The sequence below is a fragment of the Astyanax mexicanus genome, chromosome 25, assembly GCF_023375975.1.
Source record: "Astyanax mexicanus isolate ESR-SI-001 chromosome 25, AstMex3_surface, whole genome shotgun sequence".
NCBI lineage: Eukaryota > Metazoa > Chordata > Actinopteri > Characiformes > Acestrorhamphidae > Astyanax > Astyanax mexicanus.
Genome location: NC_064432.1, coordinates 3964949 through 3990239, shown reverse-complemented (window position 1 = coordinate 3990239; position 25291 = coordinate 3964949). Strand labels below are relative to the sequence as shown.

General features: G+C 38.7%; 1 protein-coding gene across 1 annotated transcript in view; it reads right to left on the bottom strand.

The window, feature by feature from the left end:
• The window catches only part of dlc1 (DLC1 Rho GTPase activating protein), a 134084-nt gene that overhangs the window by 101656 nt on the left and 7137 nt on the right, over positions 1 to 25291 (bottom strand). Inside the window, exons 3-4 of the mRNA XM_049472219.1 lie at positions 5720 to 5875; positions 5486 to 5629 (exon numbers count right to left, since the gene is read on the bottom strand). Of these exons, the coding sequence (XP_049328176.1) occupies positions 5486 to 5629; positions 5720 to 5875 (300 nt within the window). The remainder of the gene's footprint in view (positions 1 to 5485; positions 5630 to 5719; positions 5876 to 25291) is intronic.

Genomic DNA, 25291 nt, shown 5'->3' with positions numbered 1-25291 from the left:
ACATATAATATATATATATATATATATATATATATATATATATATATATATATATATATATATATATATATATATATATATATATATATGTATATATATATATACAGGTTGTTGTAGGTTATTAGAGGAAGTTACAACTGTCTGTACTATTAAGTGAGACTGCAATTCAGTAACACTCTGCTGAGGTAAATTCTAGTTTAAACTGGGAAAATAGACTGGTAGAATGGAAAGCAGGGACGTTTTATCCAGTGTTTATCCCAGTCCACTCCAGTCCATTCATTACAACATTTAGATGTATTTGGATCAACAGGTGCTAATTTGTGTGAGTGTGTACATGTACACAGGCTGACCAGAACCCAGAACAGCCCCCCCAGTCAGGGCAGGAATGTTCGACCAGCCCACCCAGAGTGGCAAGTGTGTGTATGTGTGTGTGTGTGTGTGTGTGTGTGTGTGTATGTATAACCGTGTCTTGCTCGGTACTGATGTGTGTGTGAGATATGTACTATATAAGGTTCATTCTACATATATGGAGGCTAGATCCTATCTCCGAGACTCTCCGGACTGTTTATTCCCATTCTGAGCAATTCTCCGGCTGTAATTTACGCATTCCGTGCCCCCAGGTCGGCTCCTGATCGCTTCCATGTGCTGCTGTTGCAGCGTTCAGCAGGAAGTGAAGTGATGTCAGCGCTTTGGTAATGACGGAACATGAGGGAACACTGGGATTCCTGATGAATGGAGGGGTCTTAGAGGAGCAGCACGGACAGAGTTGGAAAATCCGTGATTATTTTCCAAGGCGTTCCATGGAATGTCGGTACTTTGCCACAAAGTTCTTGCTGAATTAAAGCAGCATCACTTCAGAATTCCTCAAAAATATTCCTATGCAGGCTTGAATTCCTATGGCTTGAGGTGTTTCCAATAAAATGGCCAGTAAGAATAAGCACATGATCAGTGTGTAAAAGTGTGAAAAAACAAGGTTTCCAGTGTCCAGTGAGTGGAAGTAGAAGGTATATAGTAGGTGTTTCTAATAAAGTGGCCGCCAGTGAGTGGAAGTAGAATCTAGAGTAGGTGTTTCTAATAAAGTGGCCATCAGTGAGTGGAAGTAGAAGGTAGAGTAGGTGTTTCTAATAAAGTGGCCATCAGTGAGTGGAAGTAGAAGTTAGAGTAGGTGTTTCTAATAAAGGTGTTTCTAATAAAGTGGCCATCAGTAAGTGGAAGTAGAATGTATATAGTAGGTGTTTCTAATAAAGTGGCCATCAGTGAGTGGACAAAACGTAGATGGTAGAGTAGGTGTTTCTAATAAAGTGGCCATCAGTGAGTGGACAAAGAAGTAGATGGTAGAGAAGGTGTTTCTAATAAAGTGGCCATCACTAGTGAGTTGAAGTAGAAGGTATATAGTAGGAGTTTCTAATAAAGTGGCCACCATCAGTGAGTGGAAGTTGAAGGTAGATTATGTGTTTCTAATAAAGTGGCCATCATCAGTGAGAGAAAGCACAAGGGTAATGGTCAGATGTAATCTGTTGTTATCCAGATTAACCTCACGATCCAATAACAATACAGCAGATTATCCAGGGCAACTGGATTACACTCCAGTGGAGATGCAGGGGCTAATTACCTGCACACACATGCATCACACACACACACACACACACATCATCTGTATCTTTGTTCCATTGTTAGTCACCAGCTGTAGTCAGCAGATACCAGACATCTTAGTATATCACCCACGACACACACACACACCTGAAAACACCTGTTTTCCACCACCCCCAGTGTCTCTTTGTTATCAAGGTTGATTTACTGTTATTAAGACCGCTACACAGCAGTAGCATCTAACACACACACACACACACACACACACATTACATTACATTACATTACATTACATTTGGAAGACGCTTTTGTCCAAAGCGACTTACAATATTGAAGTGCAAATAATAGAAGAGGTTAAGTACAAAAATAATAGAAGTTAAAAATAAAGCATCTATAGATAGGGCCTTAAGGAGGTCAGAGGGAAATAATGGGATAGAGGAGTAGAGAAGAGGAAGAAGGAGATGAGGTTAGAATTAGTTAGTTTGTTAGAGGTGTTAGGAGAGTAAGTGCTCTTTGAAGAGCTCTGTCTTCAGGAGTTTATTAAAGATAGTGAGAGATTCTCCTGATCTGGTAGTGGAAGGTAGTTAGTTAGAGGTGTTAGGAGAGTAGGTGCTCTTTGAAGAGCTCAGTCTTCAGGAGTTTATTAAAGATAGTGAGAAATTCTCCTGATCTGGTAGTAGAAGGTAGTTAGTTAGAGGTGTTAGGAGAGTAAGTGCTCTTTGAAGAGCTCTGTCTTCAGGAGTTTCTTAAAGATAGTGAGAGATTCTCCTGATCTGGTAGTAGAAGGTAGTTAGAGGTGTTAGGAGAGTAAGTGCTCTTTGAAGAGCTCTGTCTTCAGGAGTTTATTAAATATAGTGAGAGATTCTCCTGATCTGGTAGTAGAAGGTAGTTAGTTAGAGGTGTTAGGAGAGTAAGAGCTCTTTGAAGAGCTCTGTCTTCAGAAGTTTATTAAATATAGTGAGAGATTCTCCTGATCTGGTAGTGGAAGGTAGTTTGTTCCACCATTGGGGAACTCTGTATGAGAACAGTCTGGATTGCTTTGTGTGAGTGTTTGGCAAAGCGAGGCGACGTTCATTGGAGGACGTTCAACATGTCTGCTTGTATTGGATTAGATTAGAAAAGGTCAGATATGGGACGCTGCTCAAAGCTCCATTAACACGAAACACTGCTTGCTAAAGTACAGAACAGTCGCTGATATGCTGGCAGCAACAGCATGTGAATGCTATGTGAGGTGTGTGTGTGTGTGTGTGTGTGTGTGCACGTATCACAGGAGCTAATCTCTCTGTGTTTACCTGGTACACTTATATAATCCTGGGAAGAATGCAAGGAACGTAGAAATGTACACACACACACACACACACACACACACACACACACACATAGAAAAGAGCAGGTAACCTGTGGCCACAGCAGACTACCTAAAAATGATGAGTTTCTTTGATTTTACCAATTTAAAAAAAATCTGGAATATAATCAGTAGGGAGATGGATGATCACGAGCTGATCATCAAACCAAACTGAACTGCTTGAATTTTTGCAGCAGGAGTAAAGCAGCATAAAGTTATCCAAAAGCAGTGTGTAAGACTGGTGGAGGAGCACATGATGCCAAGATGCATGAAAAAAAACTGTGATTAAAAAACCAGGGTTAGTTTACCAAATATTGATTTCTGCATCTTTTTTGTTATTTCAGCCATTTCTTATTTTCTGCAAATAAATGCAATTGAATGCAAATATAGAAAAAATATATTTCACACTTCAAATCAGTGATACAACTCTTCCGGACTGCATTAGAAAAAACAGAACCAGTGAGTTTTTAGTACATTGTAGTTGTATTTTTTAATTAATTTACAATATTTCTGTCTATATTTAGTCTCTCTCTATTGAAACAAGTAGAAAAAATTGTGGCATAGATAATTTTTAATTCATCTGATTTCAGTATATTTAGATTCTAAATAGTGATTTATTGTTTATTATGGTTTAAAAAAAATATCCTAACAGTAGATGATGAAAAATAATATTAATTACTATAGAAGTCATTTATAAAAAAAAGTCAACATTTCAAGTTAAGGGATATTAGGATATTCATTTTAGACTATTATTTATTTTTTATTTCAAAATTTTGAAACAATGAGAAAGTCAATAATCTTTTTTTTATTGATACATAAAAACAATCTGAACTTCATGGTTTTCCTAAATACGGAGACACACAGATGCTAAGAGCTCAATAGGAAACTATAAAAAAGTCGAAAATCAAAGAGTGAGTAAATAAACTCGGCTGAGTATAGAACAATGCAGACAGAGTGAGGTCATGGGCTTTCAGACCTGTGATTGGTCGTAAAAGATGTGTTTCCAAGCAGCGGTCGCTCCAGTCATGCGGGACTGTCCCACAGTGACGACCCCGACAGTCTCCCGACAGTCAGTGACTCAGACGGTGCACATCTCTCTAACACACACACACACACACACACAGTAATGAAAGGCTCTAGGCGTGTGTGTGCTTGTGCTGAATTAGTTTGGTTTTCTGTGCTAACTGCGCTAAGTGCTTTATATTTACCATCCCATTAAATCTGCTCTACTCCACCTGGAGCTGGACGGAAAGCAAACAGCTACTCTGGAATGTGTGTGTGTGTGTGTGTGTGTGTGTGTGTGTGCATCTGGCACCATCACAAATCCTACAGATTTACTAAATGTACTGTAGTTACAGAGACTTCCATTCTAAATTCTGTTTATAATCTAATAGAGTGAAGAATAGTAAGTGAACACAGTGTTTAAAAACTCCAGCAGCACTGCTGTATCTGATCCACGCATACCACCAGCACAAAACACACTATTTAAAGGAGAACTCCAGTGTAAAATTGAATTTTGGTGTAGTAAAACATGACAAAGAGTACTAAACTTTCTTGGAAACCCCACCTCCACTCCCACAGCTTTCTGAGATCCAGCAATTTTCTTAATTTTTATTATTTTACAGTTTCTCCAAACATGCCTTAGAATGGATGATATGGGGCATATTTTGCCCCTGCAGATAAATCCATTGTACACCGTTATCAAGGATAAAAGTTGCTCCACACTTCATTGGTAGAATACGGAGATGACATTTAAAACGAGACATTAGAGAACTTCGAAAGTGCACAAGAAGCTTATTTAAATACACTGTTTACTTACAACTTAAGAAAAAAATAATAATGCATCACTCATTTAAATTAATTGCATGCGTTTAGCTTTAACACTGACAGCCCTTGTAAAAAACAATCAGAATCACAATATCTGGATGAAGAGATTTTTTTTTTTTTGAATGATGATAAGCCAGAATTAAATTAAATAACTGAAAGCAGAAGCTTTTTTTGAGTGGAGAAGAATATGGATAAAATATTGTGTTTAATGGTACCAGTGAGCTGAAACCACCATCCTTGCTAATCCTAATACAGTATATTCATTCTAAAAACTGGGGTGTCGGGTCTCTTTTAGCGGGATTTCTTCTTCTTCTGGCCACGTCACACGTCTTTACGTACTTACAGTACGTCACACGTACAGCCTTTAAAAGCGGATCTGGCTCAGTTTTACTGAACGCGAGCGGCTGGTGGAGCATTGGAGACTTCAGAAGAGGAAACTCAGAGCTCAGTAGCTCCTCCATTCACTCATAGTAAAACCAAAGAAACGAAAGAGTGAAGTTTCTCTCTCTGACTGAACATAACCTGGAATCGGACTCAACCACTCTGAAAGAAGCTAGGCATACTTTGTGCATACTCGGTGCAATTACCCATTCTCACCAGAGAGGGCCCTAAATCCTTTAAATCCAAAAACGTACGAACATCAGCTTTAAGTAACATGAAAAAAGTATTTATACTTCATTATTTAACACCTCTGTTCTTATCAGTATTTCAAAACACACTTACCCTGTTCTTAGGTTTAGCCCCGGGGGTCCCACTCGGTCCCGCAGAGGACAGTGAAGATGAAGACTGATGATGATGAGAAGAGTTCAGAGAGTGCAGAGAGCCAAACACACTTTCCTCTCCATTCAGAGACTCCGCATCCACTTCCTGTTTACAACACCAAGTGTGCATCAAAACCTGTACATCTACCTGTATATCTTCGCTAATTGGTTGAGATGATAATGAGCCAATACTCACAGAGATGATGCGTCTCTTCAGGGTGGGTGTGCCATTGCTCGAGGGGGCGGAGCTTAGGGCACTCTCAATCTCCTGGTCCAGTTGGTCGAGCTTCATTATGAGGAGGACCATGGAGTCCAATCGGGAGCGCTCCTTCTCTCGGTCCTCTCGAGAACTCTAAAAAAAATAAATGAATAAAAATGTAAGCTTCTACATGCTAAGCTTGAATAGTATGTTGACCCTACTAAATAGCAATACGCTTAGACGTTTTAGACGTTTAGCAGAAAGTTTCCAAATCATGATGCAAGTGAATTTGTTTTCAGATTTTCCTAAATATTTAAATAAATAATTTCTATAATAAAAGTCATGACTCGTTTAGTATAAATCCTATTTTATTGCACAAACCTCCCAATTATAACAGTAATTTTAGTTTTAAATGCACTTGGGGTGTGCCATATCCCCTAAAATATCGTGTCATATTACTGACAGTAATTATCACATCAGGGCACTTCTTTTTTGCTGTTTTTAGCAAAAGACAAAATTCACACTGTTCTCATTTTCCATGATATATCTACTAGAGACCGATTAGCAGGCATCGGGCGGAAGGCAGGATACACCCTGGACAGGCTGCCAATCCATCGCAGTAGTGTATTCTTGAAATATTTTTTGTGCTTAAGTGTTTTGTCATATCGCCAAGAATATCGTTATCGCGAAAATACCATGAAATATCGTGATATTATTTTAGGGCCATATCACCCACCCCTACAATGCACTGCTCCACATTATAAAGCAGGCCACAGGTTTCAAGCAATATGGGAAATAAAAGGATCTCTCTCTGCTGTTAAAAAGCATGAAGTCTTACACAGGGTATAAAAGCTTAGTGAACCTCAAGGTGTAGGATCCTCTAACCAGGGCTCACAAGCAGAAACGGTTGCAGTGCCCCAGTCATACAGTACGTGAAGACTTGTACAATACATGTGACTTGTTTCAATATATACATTAATTTAAACAAGTCTAATGCTGGACTTTTTTAAAAAGACGTTTAGAGAGTTTATAGAGTTAGCATGATGCTAACTGCTTTACATACACTTACAATATTTGTTAGCGTCATTATATTTAAAGTGCAACACTGTAAAACTGAAGGATTTTTGGAAGATTGAAGGATTGAAGGATGTCTGTAAGAAAGTGCAAATGCACACACATTACTTGTCTAGTCTGTGTGAGTGAGTAGTGCCAAAAGAATATGACTACCTGGGGCATGTAAGAGCCTATTAGCAACTTGCCTTACACTAGATATGGGCAAGATAATGTTTTTGTTACTAAATGCAATCATATAAAAAATTATTGGAAAGCCTTCTTTCTAGACAGTAGGGAAAATTTCAACTTTAGAATGCAAGAAAACGTGATTTGAACACTCTTGATTTTACAAGACAAGACAAGAGAAGACAAGACAAGACAAGACAATGAACGATCAGGTGTCCCAACACTTTTGTGCATTAGGTTAAGTAGGATGAGCGAATGATGAGAGAATGGAAGAAGGAGAAACGAGTGCGTGAGCGGAAAGAAAGAGTTGTTCCAGTGCCAGTCATTCTTACAGGAGGGGCACTGTACTGGCGCTTGCCCTGCGCGTGACCCACGCCAAAACAAACACACCAACACAATGCAGAATACTGTGTGAGGGACTTGCGTAGCATGCTGTGGTGTTCGGCCTTAATGTGTTTTAGATGGGCTGTCCATCACCCCCCCCCCCCCCCCCACACACACACACTTTCACACACACACACACACACACACACACACACATGCAGCAATTTACTGATTTACTGTATGGAAACACTGACCCAGTTAGCCTCCCACTGTGAGCCTCGAAAAAAATCACAGATGCTAACACGCTCAACCTCATCCAAATTCAAGGCATTAAAGCACAAACTTAAGCCTTCAGTCTGAGAACTGAAGTTTGCTTCTTTAGTTTTAGCGCTGCGGCTAATAGGCTAATGAGAGAAAGATGCTAAATACTGTTTACCACGAGCAAAGCCAAACAATGACATGAGCAAACTAAGTGTAACCTCAAGATATTCCTTGCCAACATGCTCATGGCAAGGCCACCGATTCCGTTTCTGAATAAGTGCAGGAATTTAACATTGCTTGATGCACAATTTTTGAATATGGTGGCCAATACAGTATCACCACCCACAATGGACAGTGCAGAGGCTGGTAATGATCATGACCGGCAACCGGTATATCATTTTATAGTATAGCTCACAGTTTATAATGTTTTACAGAGAAAAATTATGGCTCTCTTTGATTTTACCAAATGGAAAACCTCTGGAATATAATCAAGAAGAAGATGGATGATCACAAGCTGATCATCAAACCACCAAACTGAACTGCTTGAATTTTTTGCACCAGGAGTAAAGCAGCATAAAGTTATCCAAAAGCAGTGTGTAAGACTGGTGGAGGAGGAGAACATGATGCCAAGATGCATGAAGAAAACTGTGATTAAAAAAACAGGTTTATTCCACCAAATATTGATTATTTCTGAACTCTTAAAACTTTATCAATGTGAACTTGTTTTATTTGCATTATTTGAGGTCTGAAAGCTCTGCATCTTTTTTTTTGTTATTTCAGCCATTTCTCATTTCCTGCAAATAAATGCTCTGAATTACAATTTTTTTATTTGTAATTTAGGAAAAATATTGTCTGTAGTTTATAGAATAAAACAACAATGTTCATTTTACTCAAACCTAAACCTATAAATAGCTATTTTACCCGATGGGGTAAAATGTGATGATTTTAATAATTGATGACATTTTAATATATGACTCATACAGTGTTGAATTAACTCAAACTCAAAAGTTATTTTATCACTATAGTGAGAGGAACCATATGTTATCTAGGACAGTGTTAAATAGCACTTAACTACCAGTTAGCACTGTTAGCTTCTACATCACCACAGTAGTCTAGAACATAGACATTAGCATTTAATCCACTAATATACTAAAGGTTTAGCAGCCTGAGTAAACCCAACAAAGCTGACCTCCTGCACATATCAGTTACATACAGGAACATTTTCTAACAGCACATTTAGTTTACAAGCACAGAATTTGATCAGGCCGTACTGTTCCCAGATTACGATATTACATTAAGACAGATCTGAAAACTCACTGCTAATGTTTGAAATTTGATTTGAGATTAGGTTGTGACCGTTCCGACTGCATCAACTAAGAGCCTGTGATTAAATTTAACTAATGACAGAGGGAGGACTTACTTTCTTTCCATCTGAGAGGATTTCTAGGAATAAAGTCACAGTACAAGATGGAGGCCTTGTTTAACCCTGCAACAAAACCCAGCTCAAGACCAACTTTAGATCGCAACTGGTTTTAAATGGTTTAAGCGGGTTTTTGATGGTCAAAATGGTTAAAAAGATACAATCCAGGCAAAAACATACAGCTCTGATTTTGCTATTTATAGGTTTATGTTTGAGTAAAATGAACATTGTTGTTTTATTCTATAAACTACAGACAATATTTCTCCCAAATTCCAAAAATAAATATCGTCATTTAGAGCATTTATTTGCAGAAAATAAGAAATGGCTGAAATAACAAAAAAGACGCAAAGCTTTCAGACAAAAACAAGTTCATATTCATAAAAGTTTTAAGAGTTCAGAAATCAATATTTGGTGGAATAGCCCTGGTTGGTTTTTAATCACAGTTTTCTTTTAGGCATCTTTGCATCATGTTCTCCTCCACCAGTCTTACACACTGCTTTTGGATAACTTTATGCTGCTTTACTCCTGGTGCAAAAATTTATGGCTTGTGATGATCCATCTTTCTCTCGATATATTCTAGACGATTTCAATTTGGTAAATTGATCATATCTTAACCAGTACTGTTGCATTTCATTTTGGTTATACTGGGCAAGCTTTGGTCATGCTGTAGATGCTGGTCAACCAGTTTAATATCAACATAACCAACATAATATTAATACATTATTCTCCATAAGTTACGGAGCTGTATTACCTCCACAATTACTGATTTATTAATCAGTAACAAGTAGAAAATTGTATATTTAATTTATGGATAAATACGACTTATTCTACAACATATAATATACAAAAATATTACCATATTAATACCCGTTTATTAGTGATTGGTAAAGTAAAGTGCTAAATTTAATTTTACTAACAAAAAATTGGTCAAGCTTAGTCGACAAACTTGGCGATGGTGGTCCTACCAACTTGGTCTGGTCTAACCAAAACAGAAATATACCTTATACTGGTTGGTTACTGTGGTAGGTGTGGCGCAGTGGATAACACCACTACCTGCCAGTAAGCTAACTACCACATTGTTGGAGACTGGGGTTCAGTTCCAGGTCTGGGTGACTGAATTTTGCGCTACACCAATAAGAGTCCTTGGGTAGGACTCCTAAAACTTCATTGGCCCAATTCTGTAATAGAAATAAGCTTGTATGTCGCTCTGGATAAAAGCGTCAGCTAAACGTTAGTTTCTCAGAAAGCGAATGTACCGCTAATCACCAAACTGGTAAATTTGGCTAAAAGAAAAAAGTAGGCTAAGCTAATTTGTTGAGGCGTTCGTATCGCACGTCAACATAGTCATACGTACCACGCCTTAGAGACGTTACTTGACCCCAATTTATTTCCTCAGATTAGCAATTTAGCCTTTTTTAGCTGCTGCACGGCGTGTGATATATTTGTAGTTTCATTACAAAGGACAGCACAACATAGCTCTCTCTCTCTCTCTCTCTCTCCGTCTCACTCTGTAAGAGAAAGAGAGAGAGAGAGAGGGAGAGAGAGAGAGAGAGAGAGAGAGAGAGAGAGAAAGAGAGAGTTCATGCCTCAATTTCGAGGTTTTTCTCAAAGTTGATTCCACGCAATCAAATTAGTGAAAAACAGCTGGGTAGCGTGTTGGAGTGCTCTCATGCTAAACAAAATCAAATCAACCATTCACACACACACACACACACACACACACACACACACACACACACACACACACAAGCAGCTGTGATTAGTGTCCCTCTTTGCAAGAGTCATATTTGTTTCTAATTTCATCAATCAGCAGAAAAAGGTCAGCGACGCTAGCAAACACCAAGCTAGCGATTTACCTCAGACTGACTCAGTACAGCAGCTCATGCTAACAGGCTAATAGCTGCTTTCTGAAACACAGAGAAAGAGTGTGTGTGTGTGTGTCTCCTGGCCTTATGAGCATTCTGAATACTCCATCTGTACAGCTAGCAGTTTAGCCTGGGTCAGCTCAGGTAACGCTAGTCAATGCTAACTTAGCTGCAGCTGTGAAGACTAGTAATCTAATCTAGACTAATAATCTAATCTAGTTTGTAATAGTCTTATAGGTGTAGGATATCATATACATATATATATATATATATATATATATATATATATATATATATATATATATATATATATATATATATATATGTATATGATAACCTACACCTATAAGACTATTACAAACTAGATTAGATTATTAGTCTATTATAAACCAGACACTAGATTATTAGAATTTTACAAACTAGACTAAATTCAATCAGATTAATCAGATTATAAATTGCATAAGATTATAGAAAAATCAGAAAATGTATTATTAGACTACTAAAAACTAGACATTAGTCTAGATGATATATATTACAAACTAAACCCGACTTTGATTTTTACTATATATATATATATTCATTTGTACTTTATTATTTTTAAATACTTACTTTCTCATGACTATTTAACTTTCTTTATTTACGATGTTTTTGACTTAATTTTCTCATCAATTTAACTTGTTGTTCTCAATATATAATTTTTCCTCTAATTGGGATTATTTTAAAATAAATGATGTTCTACACATTTATACACACATATTAAAACCACCTCTCTCTCTGTCTCTCTCTCTCTCTCTCTGTCTATCTCTCTGATAGAAGGATGAACACTGACCTCAGGTGGTGTTTTACTATTAAAACACTAACTGAACAAACTCTTACAACTCTAGATGTATTATTTGGACATTAATTATAATGCAAAAAAACAGTTGTGAATGATTTGGCAACCATTTAGTTTAGTATATCTAGTGAAGTCCCATAGGGATCAGTTTTTTGGGTCTATTAACTACTGACTACTATAAAACAAAATGACAATTATTACCTAAACTTCACACTCAATTCAATTACATCATCAGATGTAAACTAGAGTGTTAGGAATTAGACTGAATAATCATCAATCAACAGACTAGATTCATATACTATGATAACCTACACCAGGTTATAAGACTATTACAAATTAGATTAAATTATTAGTCTATTATAAACCAGACACTAGATTTTTTGAATATTACAAACTAGACCAGATTCAATCAGATTAATCGGATTAGAAATTGCATTAGATTATTAAAAAAAAAAAATCAGAAAATGTATTATTAGACTACTAAAAACTAGACATTAGTCTATAGTTTGTAATATATATATATATATATTACAAACTAAACCCGACTTTGATTATTACTAAAAAGTAATATTATTGGAATAATAAATAATATTTAAAATTTCTACAAATAAATAATATTTCTAGAATAATATTTCACAATCTTTTTGTGGAAAAAGAGATGTGATATCTGATTTAGCATTTTGCACACACACACACACACACACACACACACACACACACTTCATATTCGCGCTACATGTTCAGGCTGCATATCTTCCCCGAGTGCTAACCTTTCCTGTGACATTTAGCCGGAGTGTTGGGCTATCGTTTTTAATCACACTCACTGCGCATGACGGCTCGGTCTCAGACTGCTGCCGGAGTGTTTGGATGTAAATGCAGCATTAAAGGCATTTCCCCACGGACTGCAGGTGACTTTCTACAGCTCGCACACACACTTAACCTTATTTACTCCTCGTTTCCATCTGACAGAGGCCTGCCGGGAGAGCCTGGGGGGCTGTGAGCGTGAAGTGGGAGCTGGGGGAAGGGGATGGAGGAGGAAGGGGCTACAGGTGCATTAACAAAAGCCAGTTATCAGTAAAAATAAAAATAAAAGATGACAAGACAAATACTGTCAGTGAGTGTTTAATTTAATTTAAGTTCTGAACCTGTTTGCATCATGCTACCGTAACTAGCAAAGTGTACGTTTTCTAGGACTTCCCAGCCAACACCTGTGCTAGTAGTGTGTGTTGTGCTAATACTAGTGGAGCAGACACAGCAGTGCTGCTGGAGTTCTTAAACACCTCAGTGTTACTACCCACCGTAAGGTACAGTAGGAGTGTCTAATAGAGTGGAGGACAGTGAGTGAACACAGTGTTTAAGAACTCCAGCAGCACTGCTGCATCTCATCTATTCATTCCTCCAGCACAACACACACACACACACTACTAACTACTAACACATCACCACCACCATAGCAGTTCCAGGCAGTAATGGCCTGTGAAAAACAGTTATCCTCTTGAGACCCTATGTCCTCATAAGTGGACATTACATTTCTTATATGATAATTTATTAAAACATTGACCCTTTGGCCTTATATAGAGATGCTGCCCATATCAGCTAGTGTTCACATAACAATATTATACTCAATTGATTAAAAAAAAAAAGATGTCGGGAATCCCAATCAAACGTTTTTACAGCCAATCCAGGCAGATAAGTGGTCTAGGTAACAATTCTCATTGAATTTTATATTTAAAAGTAGTTAATTTTACTTACTGTAGAGTTGGGTCCTTCTGATCCCAAATGGCAAGAATCATTTTTAATCTAAAAAAAAAAATCTATTTCCTGTACAAAGGCAAAGTTTAGTTTGTTATACTTGGTAGGTCCTGCTAATCTCAAATAGCTAGGATAAATTTAAAATACACACTAAGCAAAAGTCTGGGTCTCAGGAGGTTATAGAACAAAAGTAGAACTATAATAGTGTGATTAGTATATATAATTAATGGAGATAATAAAATGATGACGAAGAGATAACGAGGTCATAATGTTATGTTACTCATACAAGCTCCTCATGGGCATGTTGTCTGGGAGTTGTTACCATGTTTACCTATTTAAACACTAGAGGGAGCCAGACATCAGAGAAAACACAAACACACACACACACACACACACACTTTACACAGATCAAGCATAATTTTATGACCGTCTGCTTGTTTCTACACATTTTATGTATTTTCCAGATTTCCTGAGCATATAGAAGCACTCTGTAATGCTTTGTAGGTTTCAAGTAACAAAGTACAAATATGTCATTATCCTACTTAAGTAGAAACTTTACAGAAATTATTTTTCATATGACTTTTTAATTCTATTCCTTACATTTTCACACAATTATCTGAATTTTCTACTCCTTACATTTAAAAAAAAATAGCCTCTTTACCATTTCCCCATTCATTTGAGCTCATTTTCATTAAGACTTCTTATAATTAAAAAAATAAAACCCAATCTAGATAATTCTCTCCATCCAGATAGAGTGATGTAGAGAAGTGTAAAAATATACCACTCCAACACCCTATTGGTTTATATGTGTTTTATCCATCACATCTGCACATCTGAACTGCTTGAATTTTTGCACCAGGAGTGCAGGCATAAAGTTATCCAAAAGCAGTCTGTAAGACTGGTGGAGGAGAATATGCCAAGATGCACAAAAACTGTAATTAAAAGAACTTCCTCAAGTATCCTCAAGTGCAGTCGCAAAGACCATCCAAAATGTTATGATGAAACTGGCACTCATCAGGACCTTCCCAGGAAAGCAAGAGCGAGAGTTACCTCTGTAGCACAGGATAAGCTGTGGAAAAAACACATCAGTATAAACTGTGAGGAGTTATCTTGTCGGAAAGGTTAAAGTTGTTTGGGAATTATTCTTGTTATGATATACAGTTCTGGAAAAATGATGCAGAGCTTTCAGACCTTAAATAATGCAAAGAAAACAAGTTCATATTCATAAAGTTTTAAGAGTTTTTAGAGGAATGACTCTGGTTTTTAATCACAGTTTTCGTGCATCTTGGCATCATGTTCTCCTCCACCAGTCTTACACACTGCTTTTGGGTAACTTTATGCTGCTTTACTCCTGGTGCAAAAATTCAAGCAGTTCAGTTTGGTGGTTTGATGGCTTGTGATCATCCATCTTCCTCTTGATTATATTCCAGAGGTTTTCAATTTGGTAAAATCAAAGAAACTCAATTTTTTCCAATGTATATTGTTTTTCTTCACCTACCATAGTCTACTCCATTTGTATAGAGCTGATTCTCTCAGAGTTCGCTGGCTAACCAGTAATGCTACATCAGCAGCAGAAAAAAATGGGACCAAATTGGAACGTACCACAGTGTACCAGGACTTTTTGCATGATGTGGTGCAGGTATACGCTTTATATACGGATCAATAGAGCTGCACTTTGATGACCGAACATTAGTGAGATCTCGAGTGTGTGTGTGTGTGGTGGTTTTGTGGTAGTTTGTATTCTTTAACAAGACTTCAGGGAATATTGATCAGAAAGGATGAATAGAAGTCTCCCTATGTGTGTGTGTGTGTGTGTGTGTTGGTCTCTGTCCTCTGTAATATCTGCCCGTACATTTATTCTGCATTTAGCGCTGAATTAGCCTGTCAAAGCTATTGGATTTGCTGATGCAGCCACACACACACACACACACACACAGAGAGAAAACAACCAGAACAACAGCATTTCTGATAATTCTCTGTTTTTCAGGCGTTCCAGCGCCGGTTCCTCAAATTCCCTCCATCTGCTTTTGTTTATCTATTTGTTTATTTGCTTTTGTCTTCTGGACATTCCTAAAGCCACTTCCTGTTTGGCGACAGGACCGTTCCCACACCACTGCATTTTCCCACAATGCACCTCTCACAGACAGTCTTTCCCACAGAGCTCGGGAGGACGTGACCCTGGTTCAAGTGTCTCACAGCTTTTTAAAAAACAATTTTTTTCCTAAATTGTAAATGTAAACTAAAGTCATTCAGACTATAAAGAATCACATAAAGAAAGAATAATGTAGTAACTTAAAAGTGTTAAACAAAATAAAAAAAAACTGAGGCTGGTAACTCTGATAAACTTATCCTGTGCAAGAGAGGTAACTCCTGGTCTTTATTTTCTGGGGCGGTCCTGATGAGTGCCAGTTTCATCAAAAAAATGTTGATGGTCTTTGCGTAGTTGAGTAGCTCTTGCCATAATCTAGATTAGAACATTACTCACATAGGGCTATTCACTGTATACCACCCGCTCTACCTCTTCACAGCTTTACAACTGATGCTCTCAAACATATTAAGAGACAAGAAATTCAAATAATTGACTCTTGACAAGTTCAGCACAGCTGTTAACTGAAAGCTCACAGTCTTGGTGACTCTACCTCATAAAGCTGACTCCGAAAATCCAGCCGAGATGTGCAAAACTGTCTCTATCTAAGCAAGAGGTGCTACTTTAAATAATCTAAAATATGAAACATATTCTGGTTTGTTTATATAATTTATATAGTATAATATATATAGTTTTAGGGAGTTTTATCACTTGTGCTGAATAAATGATTCTGCACTCAGGACCGATCCTGGGCTCATCTGAGGGAGGAGAGGAACTTTTTTCCGAGCTGTAGATCGATTGCACAATTCCATTCCTGAATAATTGCTGTTTTCTGTTGTTGTTTTTTTTTTCTTTTTTAATCAGATAAAATCACTCATATTGCAAGGAACAGCAGCAGGAGCTCCTCAGATAAAGTGCTGTTTTCATTTCTCTCCAGGCAGGACACAGCGGGACTGGCTAACTGGCTAACGATAGCTATCGAGCTCTGCCAGTATGCTTCATTGCAACAATTGCAAACATTTTATTGGTGGTTTTGGGCATCTGTGAAAATTTAAGTGAAAATACCCACAAGACAGTTCATAAGAATATCATATAAGAATGTTTGAATTAACCTTTGATTCAGTATAGAATCTTTACATCAAGCATCAACAACTAAACATCAACAACTAAACTAAAAGCTTGTTCACACTTCTCACACATCTCTTTCACAAACAGCAGTTTTACAAGAAAGATAATAGGGAAGATTAAACACAGGCAATGGAATCAAAGCCAATCCCGGACGAGCCCCCACCTTATATTACAGCCTCGAGGGTCTGGACATAAAATCAGATGGTAAGGCTGTGTTTAAAATCTCTGATTTAACCAGCAGCCAGAGCAAAACACCAACTCTCTCTTGGTTTATTTGCATTATTAATTAACTGTAGTTAGGCAAAGGGTGACCCAAAATCGGTTTAGCCTGTCCTCCGACCTACAAGATACAATGAAGGCCTTCTAAATTTGAGTCAGGTCTGCATGAGAAAAGCACCCTATGGGCCTGGCACTGATGCTACCCACTATCCACAACCCAAAAGGTTTTCCAGTGTACAGTTATTTCATGCCAGCCACAACCTGCGTCCAGAAAACCGGACCGTAGTGGATTAATCCGCCAGCCCCCAGATTCCCTGCGAAACCTGTTTACCCGAGTAAATGAGCCAGAACCAGACGTAAGTATTTGGCTGAGCTAGTGGACATGCCTTTCACGTGTCATGTGACTCCAGCAGATGTCTGAAGGACAGAAGGACGTTTCAGTGTGACCTAATAATCCCGCTGGACGTTACTCAATAGAGCTTCTACTTGCAGAGTCTGCGGCTTTCTCAAACATATCGACGCTGTCAGGGACGAAAAACACCGTATCTACAAAATGCAATTTTCACAGTTCTTTAACTTCCTTTCATTTTGGAGCAATTACAGTATATTAGTCAGTCAATGCATCATGAAATTCTGGTTTGTTATGCACCAATTATTTGGCAACTGAATACACTGTATTTTTATTTGTTTTTAATCCTTTAATTTCCCCAAAAATAGACAATGTACCTCATAATCCAGCGTGCCTTATGTATAGATTTTACCAGTCAGGTTGTGAAGAGCAGTAAAGCTACTCCACTGAAGTACAGCATTATAAAGGGGTCTCAGTGAGACTGGAGCAGTATTAGCATTAGCTCAGGGGTGTCCAAACTACGGCCCGCGGGCCATTTGCGGCCCGTTTCCTTTTTTGGAGCAGCCCGCGAGGTATTTTAGAAATAGAATGAAAGTTCTAGCGCAGAAAAACGGGTCAAAGAGTCTAAATGCGGAGAGAGTGCGCATTTCTAGCGCAGAAAAATGGGCCAAAGAATCTAAAAGCGGAGAGGGTGCGCATTTCTAGCGCAGAAAAACGGGCAAAAGAGTCTAAAAGCAGAGAGGGTAGGCATTTCTAGCGCAGAAAAACAGGGCAAAGAGTCTAAAAGCGGAGAGGGTAGGCATTTCTAGCGCAGAAAAACGGGCCAAAGAGTCTAAAAGCAGAGAGGGTAGGCATTTCTAGCGCAGAAAAACGGGCCAAAGAGTCTAAAAGCAGAGAGGGTAGGCATTTCTAGCGCAGAAAAACGGGCCAAAGAGTCTAAAAGCGGAGAGGGTGCGCATTTCTAGCGCAGAAAATCAGGCCAAAGAGTCTAAAAGCGGAGAGGGTGCGCATTTTAGCGCAGAAAAACGGGCCAAAGAGTCTAAAAGCGGAGAGAGTGCGCATTTCTAGAACAGAAAAACGGGCCAAAGAGTCTACAAAGTGGAGAGAGTGCGCATTTCTAGTGCAGAAAAACGGGGCAAAAGAGCATATAATCAAGAGGAAGATGGATGATCATCACAAGCTGATCATCAAACCAAGCTGAACTGCTCGAAAAATTTTTTTGCACCAGGTGTAAAGCAGCATTAAGTTATCCAAAAGCAGTGTGTAAGACTGGTGGAGGAGAACATGATGCCAAGATGCATGAAAAAAACTGTGGTTAAAAACTAACCAGGGTTATTCCACCAAATATTGATTTCTGAACTCTTAAAACTTTATGAATATGAACTTGTTTTCTGAAAGCTCTGCATCTTTTTTTTTGGTATTTCAGCCATTTCTCATTTTTCGCAAATACATGCTCTAAATGGCAATTTTTTTATTTGGAATTTGGGAGAAATGTTGTCTGTTAAATGTTTTCCAGAGCTGTATACTCACTCTGATTAATGAGAGACTGTAGCTCCGCCTACCTCAGTGTATATCATCACAATACCTACATTTAGAGAACTCTATTCATTTTCTCTGGAGACGTACGTGCTTTTTCACGGCCGCATTGTTCTGCGATGTTGCAGATAGATGTTCTGGGCTTTATCTATGGGCAGTGGTTTTATGGTAGGCTGCGTGACGCCCACAATAATGTGGGGAAATTGTCCCTGCAGGCGCTGGCATGCGAGGCGTCGTCATCAGGGCGACTGTGGGACAATAATGAGGCCTATTTCATCCCTCCCTGACTCTGCTGAAATTGATTTGACCCTGTTTGGTATTGTTTTAGTGCACAGAAAAAAAAATTTGCCCATAGAAAAGGAAATAAAAATATTGTTTATCAGATGTGGGAGGTAATTTGTTCCAAAATGTCACACGTGTGAAGACGTGATAAAAACACACACACACACAGCTATTCCAGTAGTCAATGCAGATAAAATGCAATCTAGTGGATGGTGGCTTGCGGCATCACTTTTTCTATACTGAAAGGTTCCTTTTTTATGGGCTTTTAATGCTACAGTACATCGACAAACTCTGATTTATTGAACTGGCTTGATTCAAATGTGCACATCTTTTCACATGATTGTCTAGATTACAAAATATCAGGTTTCAGTGACCTAGGAGACATTGAAATGCTCTTAACGTTCTTATCTAGAGTCAATAAATCATGCTAGCCGGGATTTTTTGGCTTTAGATGAGTCTTGATAACGTATTAAGGACTTCTATTGGTTGGCAAATGTAGCCTTAGCAGATGTTGTCTTGCTCAAGGGCACATACTGGCAACATGGGAGCCTCAAAACAAAACTCTCAAATGACCTGAAAACAAAGCTTGTTCAACATCATGCTTTAGAGGAAAAGATACGAAAAGCTCAATAATCTCAGAGATTTCAGCTGTGAGGAACAGAGTGAGGAAATGGAAGAACCACAGACACAGTTCTAGTTAAGATCTGAAGCTGCAGATCAAGAAAAATCTCAGATAAGCAGAGGAGAAGGATGGTGAGAACAGTCATGGTCAACCTACAGACCTCCAGACCAGCTCCAAACACCTGTGCATCATTCACTATTCACTATTCAGTGCACTTTGCACAAGGAGAGGCTGTATGGGAGAGTAATTAATGCAGAAGAAGCCTTTTCTGAGCACACGCCACAAACAGAGTCGCTTGAGGTATGCTAAAGCTAAAGCACATTTAGACAAACCAGCTTCATTTTGAAATATGATGAATAATGATGAAAATGATGAAAAATTGGAGTTATTTGGAGGAAAAAGAACACAGCATTCCAACACAAACACTTTACAGCATTTAGAGGCTGTTGTTTCTGCAAAAGGAGGATCTATCAACTAAATTTTGATATAATTTTTCTATTACATTCTGTAAATCCTATAAACTTCATTTCACTTCCCAAATATCCCTGTGTTCTTCTGTTATATGATATATTTAACTGAAATTGATGATCCGAACAACCATCGATTTACAAAGAAAAATCAGTGGTTGATTGATCAAGGGTGCCCAAACTTTTTCATACCACTGTTCAATACCTGTAGAAGAATGTAACTTTGGGAGTCTTGCCCAGTGACGTGCAGACGCTATGGCCCAATGTTCTTGGGCAACTGCCCTTTTGCCGTCCTTGGCTGATATTGCCCTTCCGAGGGAGGGGAAAAAAGAATATAGGCAAATATGATTTCATATTTCAACAAGATTTTCTTTATAATTCGTAATTTTGATTGATTTTGATTGGGGAGGGGGGTCAGGGGGGTGGTGCCCTTTCTTAATATTAGAGCAACTGCCCTTCAAGATTCCTGTGCACGTTCCTGGTCTTGCCCAAAGACTCGTATTAAAGTTGGCATGGGCAAACTTAGGAATCTTGCCAATGGACTAATATCGGTAGGCAAATATAGCATTATGAGTCTTGCTTATGAGGCATTGCTTAGAAGTCTTGCCCAATGAGTTGTATTAGCATCTTGCCAACTGACTCATATTAGTAGCATTAGCATTAGCATTCTTGTCCACAGACTACCACAGTCCACCAGTTTTGGTGTAGAGTGGTGTGCGTGCCAGGCCAAGGCACCAACACAAGCACAGTCCTCCACACTTAGTTGATGTGTTAGAGCCCTACATATAAACATATGTTTAACAGTCATTTCTTGACAAGACATTTCAATTCTACAATTTAAGGTGGAAAACGCTCTGCAAACTTTCATCCAAAAGCCTGCGACCAGCTCTCCCTCTCAGCCGGAGGGAAACTGTGTGTAAAGTTCAGTACAAACACACACACACAACCCAAAAATTGCTTCATAGTCTTGCACTCCAAAGGAAAACATTATGAATCTTGCGTAGGTTAGTCCCTAAGGCCATAACAATGGCAGCGGTCTGATAAAATACTGAGGGCCACGGCCAACGAGAGCAGAGCTTTATCATGCTTTCATGCCTAAACTGCCCTTAGAACCATCTGACAAGCTTTCAGACCAGCTTAAAAAAATCTACTTCAAAACTGATTTCTGCTTAAAACAACCTAAGACACCATTGGACCAACTGTGGCAAAAAACGACTATCTATTAGTATTTATATACTACTGTAAATACGTATGCCGTTTCTAGAACCCTGCCTATACATACTGATCTTAAGAACCATCTGACACACTTCCAGATCAGCAAAAATGTAAGTTTTTTCAAAACTAAAAATCACCCTAAGAACGGCACCATCGGAACAAATGTGATATACGATAAACAACTACAGCCCCTTTTCTAAAGTATTGGAACAGTGAGGCTGATCCATTTAGTTCTGCTGTAGATTAAAAACACTTGGGTTTGATATTAAAAGATGAATATGAGACAAAAGATCAACATTTCAGCTTTTATTTCTACACATTTTTACATCGGGATCTTCCTCTGCGATGTTCTTCCAGGCTGCAGTGGGTTTCGGATCATTATCTTGCTTCATGTTAAAGGATCTCCCGATCATTTTGGTTCCATCTTTCTTTAACTTGATCGACCAAGAGTTCGCTAACCATCAATTAAGATTAAGATTAACGAGCCCATCCCAGAGGAAGCCATGCAAGCTTAAGCCAGGACACTACCTCCACTCTGTTTGACATCTGTTACTTAATACACCAGTGACGACTTTCTTTGACAGTCACGCGTTCCGATACTTTTGCTCGTAAGAAATATGAATGGGTTCAGACAGAAGGTGGTATCTAGTGAACTGTGTATCAGATCCAGATGTCCATACCAGGAAATAAAGGCTGAAATGTTGATCTTTTGACTCATATTCATCGTTTAATATCAAACTTACTGTTTCAATGGTTTTGGAGGGGATTATTACTGTATTTCATCCATCCTCCATCCTCACAAGACATTGCCTTGGTGGTGCCACTGGACACTCTTGGTGGACTTCTGCATTCTTAGTCCAGCAGTGACACTGAGATGTTTAAGAACACCAGCAGCACAGCTGTGTCTGATCCATTCATAACACTGTATCTAGTGATCTGTGGTGGTTTTCTCTCCTGTGGGGTCCTGAGCATTGAAGAACTGAAGGGTGAAAGAATGTCCTACATACTCAGTAGAGCTAAAATAATAGATGATAAGTGTATATAGATAATAAGTTAGAATAGCTGATCCAGATTCAGCTGGAAAGTCTTATGTAGGACATGAACACGCCTACGTTCACTCAATTGCACATAGTACATCATTCCAGATGATCTAGGCGGCATGGGAGCCAATACTGGGTGTTCATGTTGTGTTTTTTTTTCTGCTTACTTGCTTCTCTAATAAACCATCTGCTGCAGCCAATGGGCTGTACCATGACACTGTTTGGTTTGGACCGTGCTCTGCTCAGGAATTATTGGACGTATGGGATACCACATCAGCATAAGTATTTAAAATGGCCAATGTGGTCAGGCGTCACTCACCCAGAAGGCCACGAAATCCATTGGGAACCATTAAGAACCTCTACAACATTCTACAGCATTACACATTACTTCACTATTGATCATTATTAATCATTTACGATATATCTTTGTAATCTTTTTTATGACGATGAATGGGTTTCCTCTATCCAATTTATCATGCATTCTTTATTTCAGTGCCCCATGTTGGATTCATCTCCCCTCAAACATACACACAGGGGTTGGACAATGAAACTGAATCACCTGGTTTTAGACCACAATCATTTATAGTGGTGACGGACAGTTCTGGTGGAAACAGGAGAGTTGAGGTGCACATTGAATTCTGCCGTGATTTGATCAGCCGTGGTTTTACGTTTTTTGGATACAATCCGGGTTAGCACCCGAACATCCCTTTCGGACAGCTTCCTCTTACAGCGTCCACAGTTAATCCTGTTGGATGTGGTCGGTGCTTCTTGGTGGTATGCTGACATTACCCTGCTGACGATACCGTGGCTCTTGATGCATCACAAAGACTTGCTGACTCTTGGTAACAGATGCTCCAGCAAGAAAGACGTGCACCAACAATTTGTCCTCTTTTGAACTCTGTTATGTCATCCATAATGTTGTGTGCATTGCAATATTTTTGGAGCAAAACTACAGTGCTCTTACCCTGCTAACTGAACCTTCACACTCTTACTGCTCTTAATGGTGCAATAATGTGCAATTAATGAAGATTGACCACCAGGCTGCTCCAATTTAGCCATGAATCCTAAAATCGTTTCATTGTCCAGCTCCAGTACATAAGTATATACTAGTATTTAAATTGACACCACTAATATAGATATAATTGCATTTTAGATTTCTTACATTGGTTCTTTTAGTTACATTACTTAATTATCCACTATTAAAACTTGCGTCTTAAGGAGAACAAGTGTGATTTATTAAAGTTAAAGAGCTAGTGCTATGGTTAGTAAGATAATGCTAATACTGCTCCAGTCTTGGTGCTGGAGAAACTTCACTGAAACTTCTTTATAATGCTGTACTTCTGCAGAGTGGCTGAAAAGTGGACTTAAAATGTGCCTTATAGTGCAAAAAAGTATGTCTTTGTCTTTTTCGACATGTGAACATAAAGAGGGGCCGATTTCACTTTTTTAAAAGTTGGTGTAAACCCACCAGGCTGGTCTAGAAAACCAGTCCAGCGCTATTCACAGCCCTCTAGTGGTCCGTAGCCCACTGGTTGAGAGACCCACCCTGGCATAAACTGGTTGTAAAGCAGTGTGTTGTTGTGGAAAAACAGCATCAGGTCAGTGAAGAAAAAAGGAGAAACTTTCAAGGACCATACCTAAGAAAGAAAGAACCAAGTCTAAACAAGAGGAGGACTTCTCCAAAAGCTAATTCTGAAGCTCATCGCCACGTTCAAACAGGAGAAAAGAACGGCGGCAGAAATTTGCTAAAGCCTTTAAACCAAGATACAAAAGAACAAGAACAAAACGGCAAGAAAAACAGCCACAGGTGTCTGCAAACAAGTCTCCCCTCGACATCATTATCGCGAAATGTGCTTCAATCAGCTGAAACTAAAAGAGCCAAACGAGCGGGTATCCCCCAGAGAGCTAATTACGGAACCTACAGTCATTACCATCATCATCACCACCATCATCAGCATCATTATTATTACTCCAGCTTTGTTTATTTGATTAACTCTCTCTCTCTCTCTCCTTTTCTCTCTCTTTCTCTCTCTTGTTCTTTCTCTCTCTCTCTCTCTCTTTCTCTCTTTCTCTATTTGTGCCTACTAAACACATCATACCCACACGCCCTGAAATTACATTATGACCACCTCCTTGTTTCTACACCCATTTTACTGATCACTGATCATATAGAACACTCTGTAGTTAAACATGTACAACTTAAAACTATTTTTCTGTTTTCTTTCTGTTTATCTGCATACTTTTACTATCTACAGTGGTGTGAAAAAGATACATATTTCTAATGTTTTCGATTTCTTGTCATGCTTACATTTTCCAGATTATCATTTATTCCAAAAGGGCATGGACAACTCATCCAGGAGGTCATATAACAACCCAGAACAACATTTAAAGAACTGGTTACAAAACCATCTCTACAGAGTTCGGACTCCACCAATCCAAAGTCAAATAGATTGCAATGTACAAGTAGAGGAAATTCAAGATCATTTGTACCCTCCAGAGTAGTGGTGAACCAATGGTGGACCAATGGTAAGTTCTAAGCAAATGAAGTCCTCTCATTTGTGTTTCTTTGTTTCCTTGTTATCCTGAGGGCACAAAAAATATGCCTTGCGCAGCTCAAATCGTGCAAAAGGCATGTACTAATTCAATATCTTAAATAATAGTGGTTGGGTTTTGGGCGTAACGCGAAATAAACCAGTAATCTCAGTGTGCCACTCGTCATTCCATTTAAAAACCAGGTGTGCTCTGACTTTGGCACATTGATATCTTAACGACGCAGTGCTTTTACGCATCTCAGCAACGTCGCCCCTGCATGGCTAAGATAGGATTGGGCTGCTGAGTGTTGACTTAGGCAGTCAGTAGCGCACCTGTGTTTCCCATCACCAAGACTGAAACTAAACTGTTGACGGGGTGTAAGATAGAAGATAGCAAC